Here is a 17426-nt window from a genome sequence, read left to right as displayed (position 1 = left end):
ATATATAATGTTGGACACAATGTCACCTATAAGGGTGCCTGTAAATGGTTGCTTTCATGATGATTTCTGAGATCCACCTTGTCGGTGGTCAGAGCTGCTGCCACTGGGAAGGTGGCTCCTAGCCCATGATCTGGGTCCTCCAGGCTGCAGAGAGGAGCCTGGGGAGTGGCTCTGCTCACCAACTTTGCCCACCACCGACTGCCCTCTTTACCCTTACCCAGCTGCAGAAGGCTGCTGACCCCTGGGTCCTGAAGCACTCAGACCTGGAAAAGCAGGACAACAGCTGGAAAGAGGTGAGTGGAGTAGCAGGCCGCCCTTGTTCTCTTGGCTCCAGGCTATACCAGAAAGTCCCTCACTTGTGGGAGACCTGACAAAGAAGATGCTAACCCTGTCCCACAGGTCATGCCCTTGCACCTGGGGTCTCTACCCTCATGGTTCCAGCCTATGGTTGGGTACTTGTGAAGGATCCTCTGCCAGCTCCATCCTTCCAGACCTGGAAGAAAGGCTGGGTGTCTGTGTATTCTTGGCCAGGCCACTTGCCTTCTCTTAGTTTCAGATGTGCCTTTCTGAAGAGCAGGGCCTCTAAATAGCCATGTGATCTTGGGCAAGTCATTCTCCCCCTCTGGGCCCCAGCTGCTTCATTGGTAAAATGAGAATCACATTTTCTGCCTTAGCCAACCCTGATCGTGGCAATCTCTTAGGTCACATGGGTAAAGTTTGCTCCTAAGAATTGGGCACGTTATCCATATAGCTGCACACTGAGTGACCAAAGAGTGAACAGACAGGCCCTTTGCATCATCCCATGTAATCCTCATGACAGCTTGAGGAAGTGGTGTTGCAAGCCATAAAACCAATTCTTGGGAACTGAGGCAGGAGAGGATTTATTAGGAGCTCAAGAGGGCTGGTGATGCAGGTTCAGAAACTAGTGCAGGTCCCAGGGGACCTGCTCTGGGACCAGGGTGAGAGAAGGTCAGAGCAGGAACCTTCAGGTCACTACTGTTACTGCCAACTGAACAGTGGCCAGCGGGTGCTGCCACTACATTCAGATTAAGTTCTAAACAGACTCAGTTTCCTTGGGGTTCTCTCTTAGTGCTCCCATTGGCCAAGCCTGGATCACATACCCATGGGTGGAGGGATGAGGGGGTTAGACGCACTGGAGCCAGAAACTGACCAGTGGTCATTCCAGATCATTGCTGACAACACTCTTGCTCTACAAGGAGACTCAGGCATGGGGTGTGGGGTCAGCTCCCACAATGACTTCCTATCACCTTCCCTGAGGGGGCTGGTGGCCAGAACTGACCCTTCTCATCTCTTCCTTGACAGACACGCAGTGAGAAGATCCATGACAAGGAGGCTGTTTCTGAAGCTGAGCTTGGAGGAACAGGCTTAAAAAGGTGCCGGCCTCCCCTCCCCAGCTCCGCCCTGCACCCCACCCCCTGCTCCGTCCACCCTATGCCTGTGCCACCCCTTTGCCTGTCTTCTCTCCCATGCCCATGTTCCCTCAGCAGAGCTGGGAGAACTCTGGGATATGGTTGCTGTAGAACCCAAGCCACTGAGGAGCCGGGTAGTTTCGGGCAGTGAGAATTCCTGCCTGTGATTTTTTGTTTGTTTGACTCTGGGAATGGAAAATTGCCCTCCTGCCCCCGCCAGATCCTAGCTGGGAAACTGTTTAATTCCTCTTGGGATTCTTTCTTCTTGTTTCTGGATTTAGGAGAGTCAAGCTAGACTCCTATTCTGGGATTATTGAGCAGCTCCCTCTGGGCCCAGCCCTATGCTATGGCCAGGGAGACCCCCAGGCCTCTCAGGATCATGTCTCCACAATCAGAAAACTTGTGAAAGGAATGAGGGCAGGAGAACCCAGTAGGAGCCATGGAAGCAGCCAGAAACCAGACAGGCCCAGGGTAGAAGGGTGGGCTGTGGAGTCAAGTGTGGGGTTTGAATTCTAGTTCTGTCGTTTCTAGCTCTTGGCCTCATATCCCATCTCTGTCTGGTGGGGATAATAGAAACTGCCTCCTAGAGTTAGTGGAGAACTGAATGGTCTGACATGCAAGATGCATTTACATACGTCTGGCATTTTCAGTCATCGGGCAACCGTGTGCCAGGTCTATGCTACAGATTTAGTGGAGTCTTAGTTTGGGTTCCCCCAAAAGCAAAGACAAGGATTTGAGAAATGTCTCAAAGATTCTGAGGAAACACCTGGAAGTGAGACAGGGAAGGGAAAGGCAGCAAGTTAGGGAGATATTATCATTCCACAGGCAACCTAAGCTCAGTTTTGCTGGGAGCCAGAGCAGAGCGTGCAACTCAGAGTTGTCTCACCTGAGGAATAAGCAGCCTCCAAATGCCACCCGTTATTTGTTGAGGGCTGTGTCTAGGGGCCTAAATGCTGTTATATTTCCAGCTTCCTCTGTGTGGAAGCCGAGTGTGCTCTTAAGTCAGAAAAAAAGCCCTCAGCTGGAGAACAGCAGGTGCTCTGAGCGTGCGGTGTTGGGTGTATAGGTGTGAGTGTAGAGGGAATGGGGGCAGGGCGCTGACAGACTTCACCAGAGGTGAGCCAGGCAGGCATGGTCACAGCCTTCATGCAGCACGAGGACCAGGGAGGAAGACCAGAGTGCCTGCTCTATTACCTTCCACTAACACCACTATTCCTCCTCCACTCTTCCCAGGACCAAATCTGTTTCTTCTATGTCTGAGTTTGAAAGTTTGCTTGACTGTTCCCCTTACCTTGCTGGAGAAGCCGCCCGGGGCAAGAAGCTGCCCAACAGCCCTGCCTTTGCCTTTGTGGGCTCCCAGCCGGTGGACGCAGAGAAGGATGCCCAGGCACAGCCACGGGATTGCAACGACCTGGGTGCCCTGGCCTGCCAGGACCCGGCGGGGAGGCAGATGCAGCGGAGCTACACGGCTCCAGACAAGACGGGCATCCGCGTCTACTACAGCCCCCCGGTGGCCCGGCGCCTGGGTGTCCCCGTGGTCCATGATAGGGAAGGCAAGATCATCATCGAGCCCGGCTTCCTCTTCACTACCGCCAAGCCCAAAGAGTCGGCGGAGGCCAACGGGCTGGCGGAGAGCTCCTACGGCCGGTGGCTCTGCAACTTCTCACGGCAGCGCCTGGACGGGGGCTCAGCGGGTGGCCCCTCGGCAGCGGGGCCCGGCTTCCCAGCAGCCCTGCACAACTTGGAGATGTCGGGCAACATGAGCGACGACATGAAGGAGATCACCAACTGTGTGCGCCAGGCCATGCGCTCGGGCTCGCTGGAGAGGAAAGTGAAGAGCACGTCCAGCCAGACAGTAGGCCTGGCCAGCGTGGGCACTCAGACCATCCGGACGGTCAGCGTGGGCCTGCAGACTGACCCGCCCCGCAGCAGCCTCCATAGCAAGAGCTGGTCACCCCGCAGTTCCTCGCTCGTGTCCGTGCGCAGCAAGCAGATCTCCTCCTCTCTGGACAAGGTGCACTCGCGCATCGAGCGTCCGTGCTGCTCGCCCAAGTACGGCTCGCCAAAGCTCCAGAGGCGGTCCGTGTCCAAGCTGGACGGCGCCAAGGACCGCAGCCTGTGGAACCTGCACCAGGGTAAGCAGAACGGCTCGGCCTGGGCCCGCTCCACCACCACACGGGACAGCCCCGTACTGAGGAACATCAACGACGGGCTCTCCAGCCTCTTCAGTGTGGTGGAGCACTCGGGGAGCACGGAGTCCGTCTGGAAACTGGGCATGTCCGAGGCCCGGGCCAAGCCAGAGCCTCCCAAGTACGGCATCGTGCAGGAGTTCTTCCGCAATGTGTGTGGCCGGGCCCCGAGTCCCACCTCAGTGGCGGGGGAAGAGAGCACCAAGAAGCCCGAGCCCCTCTCCCCGGCCAGCTACCATCAGCCAGAGGGCATGGCCAGGATCCTGAACAAGAAGACAGCCAAGTCAGGGAGCGGGGAGGAGGCCAGACCCTGCGTGCTCCCCCAGGTGGGGAAGGATGGTGTCCTCCGAGACGGAGACGGAGCCCTGGTCCTTACCAATGAGGTAAGCGGGTGGGACTGCCCTTTTTCTTGGGAGGTGGGTTGGCTTATAAGGTCCGAGCTCTTCTGGTTTTCCAACTCAGGGAAGGTAGTTCACGTGTTTCAAAAAGTTCTTATGCTAGTTTGAGGTGGGGGTTGGAAGGCTCCAGACCTGGAAGGACACATGGTCTGAATACCAAGAGACCAGTGAGCATGGCTTAACTAGCTGCTTTGCCACCACATACCAGAAATTGCCAGCATCCCCCACAGGGAAGGGGTGTGCTGACTCCACTCCCACCACCAGTGCTGGAGCCAGCTTGTGTGAGTCGAGAAAGCCAAATGTGCACATCTCTGTGTTGAGTGACATCACCTTGGTGCTTTGAGATCTGCCACAATGGGAGGATTTACATCATGAAAACTGGCAAATGACACAAGTCAGGGCCTCTCCTCTTGCTCCAGAAAACTAGTTATTAAATATTGACCAGTACACCGCTGCCCCCCACCCCTAGACTCCATGCCTAAATGCTCCCATTTTCTCTCAGACTCTTTCACTGCACACCCCACTCCTGATATCAATTTCAGATTTCATTAGGGATTATTTGCATATTAGTAAAAGAATACATATAAGTTAGCTTCCCAGAAAGGGAAATGGCAGAGTAGCTTACAGAACCTGAGGGCCAGGACCCAAAGGCCTCAGCAGCTTCTCTCTGTCTCCCTCTCCTCTCTCCTGAGCTTTTTTCCCTCTGTTTTCTTCCTTCTCTTTATCTCTGTTGCATTTATATATGCTCAGGAGGGCTGTCCCAGCTCTGGTTTTATAATATCAAGCACCTAAGGGAGACTGATTCAGATCCCTCTGTCCCAATTCCATATTTTTGGAAGAAAGAAACTGGTCCAATTCAAATCCAGTGTACCCTCTGTTCAGTCAGCTGTGGCCAGGGGTGGTATCGTATGGTGTGCAGTGCACTCCGTGAGGGTTGCAGGTAGGAGCACAGAGGAGTGGAGTGGGCTGTGATTGGCCCAGTGGTATGTATTGTATGTTTAGGTAGTTTCTAATTTTTCCCTATTATAAATAATTCTGTGGTGAACATCTTGGTGCAAAAACATTTTTCCACATTTCGGATTATTTCCTTAGGTTTGAGTTGCAGAAATAGGATTACAGGATTAAAAAATATAAATTTTTAAAGGTATTTGATAAATGTTGCCAACTTGTCTTGCAAAAAAGCTTGTCCAATTTCTACAGACCCCAGTGTTGTGTGCTGAGTGCTTTACTTCTCTATACTTTCACCCAGCTGGTTTCATTTTTGAAAATCCTTTAAATACTTATTTCTATTTTTTAACTTTTTAAGAACTTTTAAATTTAATATATATACTGAGCATATCATAAGAATATGGCTCACAAATTTCTCACAGACTGAACATACCCATTATATTAGAGTTTCTCCAGAGGAACAGAACCAGTAGGCCGTGTGTGTGTGTGTGATTGGTTTACGCCAATAATATAAGGGATCGGCTTATTTGGTTATGGAGGCTGACAAGTCCTAAGATCTGCAGGGTGAGTTAGCAGACCAGAGACCAAGGGAGCTGATAATTTAGTTCTAATCTGAGTCCAAAAGTCTGAGAACCAGGAGAGCCGGTGGTGTACAGTACACATAGCTGATGTAGTTCTAGTCTGAAGGCAGGCAAGCTTGAGACCCAGGAAGAGCTGATATTTCACTTTGAGTCTAAAGGCAGGAAAAAAGCTGATGTCCCAGCTCGAAGGCCATCAAACAGCAAGAATTGTTTCTTACTCAGGTAGAGTCAGACTTTTTGTTCTACTCAGGCCTTCAGCTGATTGGATGAGGCCCACCTACATTAGGAAGGCAATCTGTTTCATTCAGTCTACAGATTTAAATATTAATCTCATCCAAAAGCATCCTCACAGAAGCACTCAGGATAGTGTTTGACCAAATATCTGGGCACCCTGAGGCCCAGTCAAGCTGACACATAAAATTAACCATCACATCCATATACCACACCTACATCAGGTAACAAAGGTACAAAGCTGGCTGTATTTTGAATGTTGATTCAAATATTTTTCAGTATATAAAATTCACATGTTACTCATTGACCAGTAGTTCTCCTAGGAATGTACCTATGGAAATACAGAGGAGATAAAACATTTGTATAAAGAAATATATTGCATTATTAATAAAAATTGCTAGCATTTATTAAGTACTTAATAGGCACTATGCTGAATGCTTTATATATAATATCTGATTTAACCCTCAGAACAACTTTAAGAAAGGTATCATGTTCCTCATCTTAGAGAGGAGGAAATCAAGGCTCAGAGATTTAAGTAACTTATCCAAGGTCACACAACTGGTAAGTGGCAGGACTCAGATTTGAACCAAGTATTCTAGTTCTGTAACAGCACTTTCAACCATTGTCCCTGTGTGTTGGTAATAATAAAAAAAAATAGAAACTACATAAATGCACATAAAAAATGAATTGGATAAATCAAGGCATTTCTACTCAGGGGAATAGTAGACAGCTATTAAAAAGGAGTTCTAAACATGCATGGTGACCAAAAAGTGTTCGTGTTTTGCAATTGCAGCATAGGCTATAAGGGATGAGGTCATTTTGGTAAATTGTACGTGCATGCAGTGTGGTGAGAATTTATCTTTGATGTGTAGGACTGACCACAGACAACATCCACTTTCTTCTTTGTATATTCCAGAATTTGTGACATTCTGGAGTGTTATTTATGAACATTCGTTATTGCTCTAATGGAAGAAAAGCAATTTTAAAAAATTGGTCAGGAGAGGGGCTGTAGCCCCTGGGAACTGGATCCTGAGTATGGCTGAGCCCAGACTCCTTGCCTGGCTGGTCATCTAACCCCTGGGTAGTCAGTGTCTCCTGGCTCCTCCTGACTTCCTCCCTCCCTCCTTCCTCCTAGGATGCTGTTTGTGACTGTAGCACCCAGTCTCTCACCTCTTGCTTCGCCCGGTCATCCCGCTCTGCCATCCGCCACTCTCCTTCCAAGTGCAGGCTGCACCCTTCAGAGTCCAGCTGGGGTGGGGAGGAGAGGGCAGCCCCTCCCAGCGAGTGACAGAGCAACGAGCTCCCCGCCTCAACCAGCCCAGTCAAATGGATAGCGAAAGGGAACCAGCGAAGGGAACCAGCAGAGAGGAGGGCCATGCCCTCTGCATCACCTCGTCCTGGGGGACAGCAGCTGCACCACTGCTAGAGAACAGCTTTCCCATCCAGGTAAAGCGGGGATCTCCTACTGACCACTGGGTGGCGATCTCTGACTACCCAGGAGAAGGCAGTGAGTGAGAGAAAGACCGAAACTGGGCTTCGGAAGCAAGCTCCTCCAGAGAGATCCACTGGGAGCTTATCCCTGGGTCCTAAAGGAGAGCCTTGCCTGGTTTTGCCCACACCCACTTCTCAGAAGAGCCCAGGAAAGGATACACTTCTGGCCACAGCCCGCAGGGAAAGGGCTCATGGAGATGCTAGTTGCCAATCACACCCCTTTCTTGGGGGAGGGGAAACATCAATAAGAAGAACAGGCTTTGCCCTCGGCTCAGCCTGGGGTTCCTGGTGGAGCTGGGCTGGGCATGATCCCTATCCCTTCCTTCCTTCTACCGCCTCCTCCTCCCAGCCCTGCTGCTCTGGATTGCTGTGACTCCAGGGGGTATGATAGGGCAGTGGCCAGGGCCAAGTATCTGCTTGGAATCCTGGAGCCCTGGATCTCCCTCCCCAGACCTGAATCCAGCAAGGACAAGAAGACAAATGCGTGGGGCTCAGGGTTGGGGAGCCACTGGAACTGCCTCCCTTGCCGAGGTGACAACCTTCCCAGGAGAGTCCTTGAGGACAGAAATAGGTAATCTCTCTCAAGACCTGGTGCACAGATAAATGCCTAAATGCCCACTGCCTTGATCTCTGGGGCCTCTTTCCGTGGCACCCTGGAGGGGCGCCACCTCTCCACTGTGTTTACATCCTGTAGCTGGTGGAGAGTGAGGATAGTCCCAGTAAGAGACTCCCAGGTGGCCAGGCCAAGCCAAGGGGCACTCCAGGAGGCCGGTGCTCCAGGACACAGCGGTAGACTGGGACCTGGAAACACGTTTCTTGCCTATGTTGTTTATTTGAATTTTTCTTACTATAAATATTTAAGGTGGTTTTACTTTATTTTAATAATTTAATTTACCCCAAAGTCCCTAAGGTAATTTATTGGAGGTTGAGACATGTATTCTTGCCACTGGGACACTGCAAGGCTTTTAACACGATGGACAGGCATGGGGTCCCGCATGTGGACGAGGCAGCTCAGCAGCCGAGCTATGGTCTCCTGGTCAGCTTTGGAGCCCCCCCGGCAGAGCTGGAGCCCTGCAGCTTGCTCTCCCAACACCACTGACCATTGGCCTCAGAGCACTGCTTTTCACTCAACACCTGGTACTTGCCCAGCGCTCAGCAGTCAGTCTGTAAATGCTCAATGACAGGCTAGAAGGTTGGACCAATGTCACTGCTTCCCAAACATTCTTCATTTCCCTTCTCATTTTCCTTCCTCCCTCTCACACCTTTTTTATGAGTCAACTATGAATTACTAAGGCTCTACCAAGAGCACAGAGATCTCTCCAAGTTCCCCAAGTGAGAATTTGCAGGAAAACAGGACTGAACCTTGAGAATGTTGTTATTGCAGCTTTGCACATGGATCTGAGAGTATCTGCCATCCTGCCTCACTTCTCACCAGTCTGCCAGCCTTTTTCACCAGCCACTCTCCTTAGCCTTATGGCCTCTCATGGCTCTTCTCTCAGCCCTAACTCCACTGTCCACTCTTCCCCACATCCCAAGCTACTCAAGCCATCAGATGGATTGCAGCAGGGCTCATTGCAGTATTGGCACCAATGAACCCATTTTGTTTGTACACATGCCCACACATATGCAGATATGTGGCCCTCCTGTAACTGGCTAGGGGCCCAGAGTGGAAATGCCAGGACAAAGTGGTTCATCTATGGAATTCCCCATCAGGAAGAATAAAAGCCAATGGCTTTTCTAGTTTGCCCCCAGGACTCTGGAGGTGGCTCTGCACTCCCACCTGCTCCTTCTGCCCTTTTAGGGTCACCTGGACCAGTTACCCAAAGTCCTTCATCTCCATTCCCTAGTGGCAGAACACCAGAGTCATATCTGTCCAGCCACTTCCTCGTGCCATATTGACTTGTGTGGGCAGAGCAGACAGGCCAGTGGAGCCATGGGCCAAGCCCCTCTGGGATGCCATGCTCCCACCTGAGAGGTCAGGGGGCCCCTCCAAGGTTATCTCCCAGGGAGGGGATTCACAACAGGCCACAAGCCACCAGAGGCCTTCTGCTACCTCCCCGAGCTACAGAGGGCCAAGGAGTCCACACTCCCAGCCTTGAGGGAGAAATCCTCGTGAGACCTGAACCCTGTGGCCTATGGACCCGCTCAGCCTTACCATCATCCTCGTCCAAGATTGACTTTGCCATCCCTCATGTCTCAGCATCTGGCCGCCCAGCTCCCAGCCAGTGTCAGAGGCTCCAGATCTTGGTTTCCTATAAAGTCCAGTTTCTACTTCCTGCATGCCACTGTGCAAGGTCACTCATCACTCTTCCTACAGAAGCCTCTGGACATGGGGCTTGATGGGGTTGAAAATGTTATGTGTAAATATTGGTTTGGTTTGATTTTTAGCATTTTAATTAGTAACTGGTGTTTTCTTTTTGGGGGTGGGGGGATTGGTTTGTAAAAACTCTCTACTCTTTTGGAATGTAATTTCTATGTTTGTTTCTGCAGATGCCTTTTAAGTCTTGGTAACATTCCCAAAGCAGAAAACTGCCTGACTCACAGTAGGAATTCCCCTTGGAACATTGGGGACCCAGGAAGGAACACTGCCCTTCTTACCTCCTTCCCCTTTCTACTACCCCTCTGCCATTTTTACTCCTGGCACGTTCCTCCTTCTCTTCTTCTTCCTCCCCTAACCTTCTTCCTCCTTTTTCCCCATCTCTACTCTCTTCAACCAAAGTCTCAAGAAACCTTGGGGTCTAATCCACTATAGATCTCTAGGCTTGGGTCCATGGTGTCGGCACGACTTGGTGAGGGGAGGAATGGAAGACCAGTTGGCACGGTTGACCCTAAACTGGGCAACCTCATGTTTCTTATATCAGACTTTTTTCCAGAGCCAAATTAGACCCTCCTGGGGGCCATGACGTCTGTATTTGAAAGGAATACAGACCCTGTATGCACAAAGCACCAGAATCCAATTCCCTGTCTCCCCAGCAGCCCTTTCCCCGCAATTCTTTCCGCACCAAAGGCTGACCAGTTTCAAAATACCTTTAAGAGATCTTGCTTTCTAAGAACTTAGAATGGGCCTTACCCCTTGGCCTCCCCAGAGACACTCCTTTACCAGCTGCTCTCCCAAGTGACACAGTCGAGGGCTCAAGAACTTGACTCTCTTACACCCTGGCTGCCACATGGCTCCATCATACCCGCCCCATGTACATGTCAGTTTCATCACCTAGCGCGTTCCCCTCTTGCCCACCCACCTTCCAGGCTCTTCTTCCCTCTCTCCTCCCACCCAGAATGTGCCCTACTTCCAGCCTCATCAGCCCCCGAAACTGACCTCTTCATTAATAATAATAATGGTCCCTTGCACATTCTGCCCAGAGCACTTTACTATTTAGAAATTGCTCCCTCATCCCATGTCTTTTTCCAGCCTCTCAGGGATGACTCTGGGAGGCAGCCTTGGCAGGAAGGGGTTGGTGCTCCCATTTTGCAGATGAGGAAACGGAGGTGCGGGTCTCAGCCCAGAGTCACCGAACTGAGAAGTCATCAAGTCTAGACTAGAACCTGGGTCTACTAGATCCCCCAGCCTAAACTCTGTCCTGCTTGCTGTGCTAACGCATTGCCCCACTGCGGGCTTTGTGTGGATATAGGACACCCAGAACATGCCACCGCCCAACCCAGACATGAAAGTAGCCCACCCCGAATCACTGGACCTGTGTGTCCCAGAAAATGGCATGGGGACCCCTTGCATCAGAATCCTCTGAGGGCATGTTCAAAATGCAGTTTCCTGGGCCCCACCCACACTTTCTGGGCCAGGAACCTACATATTTGTGTTCATAGCCCTGACCAATTAGACCATCTTTCTTTTAACCAATAACCATGATGCTATATCTTAAAAAGACTACTGTGCTTAGAATTAGGGGACTCAGTCCTCAACCCAGCTCTGATTTGGTTTAATTACCTTGAGAATTTCCAAAAAACATCAGAGGCAATTTATAATCAGAGGCATAATACCACAGAAATAGAATATTTTTAAATCTTAGTTTAATAATACAACATAAATAGAAAATCAAAAGCAAGAATTATCATCCCCTCAATCTATCTGATGTAATTTCCAGAATCATTCAATTAAAATTCATTCTTGAGTTTCCTGGCATCCATGGTAAAAAGAGAAACACATCAGGTTTCATAACTCTTATCAACCAGTCATGGGAAGCAAGCATATTTGCCCCAGGAGACAATTCTGCTACTAATTTATAGCCCATTTCCTTTCTTCAAAGACCACTAAGCCAGCTGGTATTTCAACAGGTAAACCTAAGGTGCAAGGACGTTTTCCAGATGACTTTAAAAAAAAAATAACAAACTGCTACCAACTGGAATGACCTTGGCCTCAGATCATTTGGCTACTCTATGCCTCAGTGTCCCCAGTTATAAAGTGGGGAGAATGTCCTTCTACCTCACATGGCTATGGTGAGGACCAAATACAATACTGTGCCTACAAGTCTACTTGGAAAAACAAAGTTCTACACAAATGAAAAGTGGTCTGAACACACCCATTGTCCCCAGGCCAGACCCCAGGTGACCTGGCCCGGGGAGGGGGGTGACACCCTTCTCACCCTCCTCATTGAAAGGGGCTGCAAAATCATCTGGACCAACCCCCTCACTTTTTTTGTGGCAAAATATACATAATATAGACTTCCTATTTTAGCCATTTTAAGTACATTCACAGTATTGTACAACCATGACCAGTCTGAATTTCCAGAACTTTTTCATCATCCTAAACTGAAATTACCCACTAAACACTCCCCATTCCCCTGCCCCCAGACCCTGGTAACCTATTCTACTTTCTGTTTTTGACTTTGCCTGTTCTAGGTACCTCATATGAATGGAATCGTGTGTTCTTTGTCCTTTTGTGTCAAACTCCTTCAAGTTCTTAGATGAGGAATCAGGCCCAGAGAAGGGAGTGGCGCACCCAAGGTCACACAGCAAACTAAAAGCAGAGCCAGGACCAGAACCCAGGTTTCCTAATTCTCAGTAGGTTCTGCATCCCCAATGGGGGATGAGATACTGCACTGCCATCCTGCGATCTTGATTGAGCCTCTTCCTCTCTCTGGACTGTCTGCTCACTTCCCACCTCTCACCCATCCTCTCTTTTATCATCTTCCTCCAAAGCTTTGCCTCCTCCTGCCTCATCTTCTCTGCTGGTTCCTGCCAGCAGACCGAGTGGCCCTGGCCAATGGCCACATTTTCCTCTTTTGGGCCCTGGGCTTACTTGTAGCACCCATCCCTCAGCCCTTACAGAACAGCCTCTCCTCCCATGGATTCCCCGTAACCTAGGCACCCACCTCGCTGCCCCTTCAGGTTCACACTCCTGAGAAGTGCCCTCAGCTGTGGTCTCCCAACTCTGAGGTTCACTTTCAGATCTGGGTTTTTTTTTTTCTGGGTTCATGTGTTTTATTTCATGTTTCTCACACCAAAGGGATACCTTTCCCCAACACCTCAGGTGGCTCCAGCCCTGCCAGCCCTTCTCACTGGGCTAGGCCCCACAACCCCCAGCCCAGAAAGGCATCCCCCAATCTCATCCTGAGTCACATTGTCTTCTCTGTCTATAGCCTCCCAGAAGGACCCCAGCACATTCCACTAAGAGTGTGGTGTGTGTGTAGTGGGGGGCCCTTGGATCTCCACTTCTGGTCTCTACCCTGCCTAGTCTTTCATGGCTTGGTTGAGGAGATGCAGCCTGGCTTGGATTCTCTCCCTGGTCATCTGTCCATTTGACATCCCACCATCCTCTCTGCTCTTCCTTGGGCCTCACTAGCTCTAAAACAAGTCGTCCTGGCAGAACCTGTAGCTGACCCTGGTTTTGCCCCTTACCCCTGCCAAAATCATTTGCAGTTTGCAAAGTTCAAGAAACAAAGGGGACATGGTGCTGGGCCTGAGTCCCCTGCCCAGGGCGTCTCCCCACTCCTCCCTCACCCTCTTTGGACCTTCCCTTCTCTATCCCATCATCCCTGCTCCCCTTTCTTCCTGTCCTTCACCAGCCCTCTGGACCCCATGCCCAAAGGAAAGGAGCTTTGGTTTTCTCTATGCTTACTTGAAGGGCCAAGGTAGTCAGGCCTGGCTGCCTTGTCACACTACATTCTGACACCACTCAAACTGCTTCCGTAAAGAGGAACCTCAGCCAGGAGTCGAGACCTGGCCCAGGTCTGGGAAGACCGCTTAACTTCTCTGGGCTAAGCTGGGTGTGTGATTTTATAATGAGCACCAGGGTGATCCCTAGGGCCCCAAGGCATTGCTCGTGTTTTGGGGTCCTGCATCACTGTCCCCTCTCCACTGGACCTTGGTATCCTGGCTCCTTTCTCAGTTCTGCCTTTGATCTCTGTGCCTTAGTTTACTTCTCTGCACAGGGGGCTCACCATAAGACCATTTCTAGCAGCTTCCCAGGTTACTTGGTGCCTCTAAGGCTAGGCCTTTCCAGCTATGGCCCAGCTTCCTAGAACTGCCTCAGGGCACCAGGGTTCTGAGGATGAGGTGTCTGAAATCAGCTAGAGCATCCCCTAGGAACTTCATAGGAATGCAAAGTATTGGTGCTACCCCAGACCTATGGAATTCAAACTTCTGGGATGGGGCCCAGCAAGCTGGGGTTTAACAAGCCCCTCTGAGTGATTCTGATATAACAGGAGTTTGCCATCTGCTGACTTATGTAGCAATTAGTGCAGCCTGGTGAGGGACTGAGGCTGGCCTGGACCAGGAACTCATGAGAAACACCAACTGCTGGACTCCTGAGAGACTAGGAACTCTTCCCACTTGCCCTACAAAACAAAACAATCAAAACTCTCTTCTCTTTCTGGAAGCTGGAGGACTGGAAGACAGCATATGTTTTTCCTTTCTTTGCCCTTGGCTTGGTTCTAGCTCTGTTCACCTCTCCCACCTGTCTGGGTTTTATAAAAAGGTGTGTAGGTGGCGGGGCGGAAAGGTTGTGTAGGATTGTGCCAGCCAAGCAAAGGGTGGGTGTCCTGGGGGCAGGAGACAAAAGACCCTGACCATTTATCCCTTAACCATTAACCTCACCACAGGCTCATGGCCTCTCTTCACATGGGAAGAAACCTAACTCCTCAAGAAAAGAATCATAAATCCCCAACTCCTTCTTTTCCTCCTCCCACCTCCAGGAAGACCCTGTAGATAGTGCCAAAAAAAACCTGGCTCCAACCCCCAGCAACTGGGGAAGGGAGCCAGAAGCTGTCCTTTCTTCTCATCCCGCCCCCTAACCCCTGCCTATACTGTGAAGCCCCTTTCCTGCCCAGCCTAGTTTCCTGGTGTGGGTCCTACAGTCATGGACCCTAGGAGACACCCAGGGAAAGACCTTCAGGAGGGAAGGGACCAAGGGCATCCTTGGGCCAAACTGTTCACCTCTCCTGTCCACTGTTCTCTCCTCCCCACTTCTGTCTTCAAAACGCTCCTTCCTAGGATGGATTAGGTGCTAGGACGACTGTGGTCCGATCCACCAGCTTTCCCTGCCCCCACGTCTTATTTCAGACATGAGAATAACTGTACAGTGTAAACTTACAAAGGGTTTTTAATGGTTGTAGAGGAAATAAAGTATGTCATATGAACAGTATCCATGGACTTGGCCTCCTCTGATTTCTTTAGTGGGGTGGGTAAAGCTCAAGCGGATTTGAAACCTGACACTAGCCCACTTCCAGTTCCCTGGAAAGGAGGGAAACCTACAAATGCCACAATCTGCTAACTGGTTCAGGGGTACTTGGGAGGGACCACCGGGTGTTCCCTGCTGCTCACATCTCAGAGTCTCCCACTGAATGTGATATGACCACTGAGAAACAAATGCAGAGTGCTCAAAAATGGAAATGAACCTTTTCTACAAAAGACTGTTTAAAGTTTATCATGAAATAAAGGACACTTTAGACATGGGTTAAATTATCTATTACGGTATAATTAATTTCAAAACATTATATCACAGATGTTGTGGGTTAGGAATCAGGAGTAGGATAGTTCTGACTCAGGGTTTCCTGAAGTTGCAGTAAGGTATCAGTCAGGCTGCAATCATGTGAAGGCTCGACTGGGGCTGGAAGATCCATTTGTAAGGTGGCTCATATGCCTGGCAAGTCAGTGTTGGCTGTTGGCAGGAGGCCTCAGTTCTGTCGCACTTGGACCTCTCCATGGGGCTGCTTGAGTATCCTCATAACATGGCACTAGCTTCCCCCAGAGCAAGTGATCTATGGGAGAGCAGGGTAGAAGTCACAATGTCTTCTATGACTAAACATTGAAAATCACACACTGTCATTTCTGCAGTATCTTATTGGTTATACCGATCAATCCTACGCACTGTGGAAGAGGACTACTGTGGGCATGAACACCAGGAAGCAGGGATCCTTGGGGGGGCCATCCTGGAAGCCGGCTACCTCATAAAAATATAGATCTCTTTTTTTTAAGGACCAACAGCCAGGCGTGTGCTAGGCATTGAAGATACTATAGATAGATGGGCCTGGAAGACAGAGAAGCAAATGTCAATGGCTGGGGAGGGGGTATGGGGGTTGGGGGAGCCCAGGGTGCTCAGGTGCTCAGGGAGCCAAGAGAAATCAGGAAAAGCTTCACAGAGGAAGGGGCATTTGAACTGGCACCTAAGGTTGAGATGTTGACCACACGAAGGGGATGGTGGTGTGCTGTAGGCAAGAGCCTAAGGTGAGATAGTTCCAGAGGAAACAGTATGTGTGATAGCCTAGTTGAAAGACAGCAGAGCAGAACTGGAAAACTGTAAGAAATTTGATGTCACTGGAGTGGGGAACAATGAAGAAGAGGCTGGGTCAGATCACACAGTGCCTTGTGAGGGGACAAATGTGCATATTCTGTGGACAGTATGGAGCCATCGAAGAATTGAAGGCAGGGGAAGGAGATAGAGGAAGTATTGGGGTTCCATGAGGCTATATTTTTGCTTGTGCTCTAGGGTGGCCCACCCTGGCTGAGAACACTGTTCTGTTCTTGAGACAATGACGAATGGGGAGTCAAAGGAGGGGGATGGACACAGAAGGAACTGGGTACCACTGAGTCCCAGAAACTTATATTCAGGGAACCAAAAGCAAATCTGCTTTCAGATGGCTATTGAAGCCAGCAGGCTAGAACCACAGGGTGGAAATTTCAGGAAGGCAGATTTTGGCCTCTCAGAAAAATTTTCGAAGGACCGCAGCTGCTGTGGAAGAATAACCACAGTTATGTTCCAGCTGCCACTCCCTTTAAGATTTTGTGGACTGCTCATAATTCAACATTGAGAGGTTTCAGATATGAAAGAAAGAACTGTACATGCAAGGGGACATTTTCATGGCATCATACTAGGTGCTGAGGAAGCAGTCTGCTCTCTGGGGCCAACAAGGGATGGTGGGAAAGACACAGGTTGGGCTCTTGGGAATACAGAAGGGGCATCTGGTTTGCAGCCTGAGACCTCAGAAAAGGCTGAAATGAATCCTCAGGTGATGCTTAAAATTAGAGAATTTTGCCAGGAAAAAGCAGGGAAGGGATTCCCAGGTAGAGAGAATTGGCTCTCCAAGGAGCAGAGGCAAGAAGCTATGGGGGGGTGGGGTGGGCAGAGAAGCAACGCAAGCAGTTTGGGGAGAGGGCGGCCTGCAATGGGGCTGCAAAGGAGGGTTCTTGAACTTTGCCATGTGTTGAAAGGGCCACAAAAGAAAAAAAGTGCTAGAGCAGGAGTAGAGTTGGATAAAGCAAACTGAGCGCATAGCTCCAGTCCGCCCTGAGAGAGTCATGGTCCACATTTTTGGTGTTAAGAATAAGGGAAAGGAAACATGGCCTAGCGACAGGAGCAGAGCTTCAGATGCTCGCTGATGCACTGTATTCCTCTGGCAAGTACCTCTCTGAGCCCGTTTCCCATCTTAAATGGGTTCTAGACCCATGGGACGTCAAACATCATGATGGTGTGGCAGGGACTGCCCTGACACCGCGTAGCTGAGGAGGTGGTAACGTGGCTACTCCTAGGCGTGGAAGAATTTGGACCCGGAGGCCGGGCTAGTAAGAGCGTTGAAAACCAGTTTACGCATGCGCCTTTGAAGCAGGCAGGCGTTCTGGGTGCGCGTGCGCGTGCCCGGGAGGCCGCCGGTCGCGCATGCGCCCTTAGTTGGCGGGAGTTTCGGAAGCGGCGGTGGGGGCGCGGGGCGT

General features: G+C 50.3%; 1 protein-coding gene and 1 long non-coding RNA gene across 4 annotated transcripts in view; one reads left to right on the top strand and one right to left on the bottom strand.

The window, feature by feature from the left end:
• MTCL2 (microtubule crosslinking factor 2) overlaps positions 1-14862 on the top strand; it is a 68107-nt gene extending 53245 nt beyond the window's left edge. For all 3 annotated transcript variants that reach the window (XM_039864256.1, XM_039864255.1, XM_039864254.1), the window contains 4 exons: positions 222-293; positions 1324-1394; positions 2664-4002; positions 6913-14862. In XM_039864256.1, the coding sequence (XP_039720190.1) occupies positions 222-293; positions 1324-1394; positions 2664-4002; positions 6913-7065 (1635 nt within the window). In that variant the 3' untranslated portion in view covers positions 7066-14862. The remainder of the gene's footprint in view (positions 1-221; positions 294-1323; positions 1395-2663; positions 4003-6912) is intronic.
• A 306-nt stretch (positions 14863-15168) lies between these two features.
• Positions 15169-17398, bottom strand: LOC120603627 (uncharacterized). Its single transcript, XR_005653050.1, has 3 exons — positions 17122-17398; positions 15589-15747; positions 15169-15478 (listed from the first exon to the last, which is right to left on the bottom strand). It is a non-coding gene; the product is annotated as an uncharacterized LOC120603627 (long non-coding RNA).
• Between the last annotated feature and the right edge of the window lie 28 nt (positions 17399-17426).

Source organism: Pteropus medius, unplaced genomic scaffold, assembly GCF_902729225.1.
Source record: "Pteropus medius unplaced genomic scaffold, Ma_sr-lr_union100, whole genome shotgun sequence".
Taxonomy (NCBI): domain Eukaryota; kingdom Metazoa; phylum Chordata; class Mammalia; order Chiroptera; family Pteropodidae; genus Pteropus; species Pteropus medius.
The sequence above is the reverse complement of the archived record's forward strand: the minus strand, read 5'-3'. Positions and strand labels throughout refer to the sequence as shown.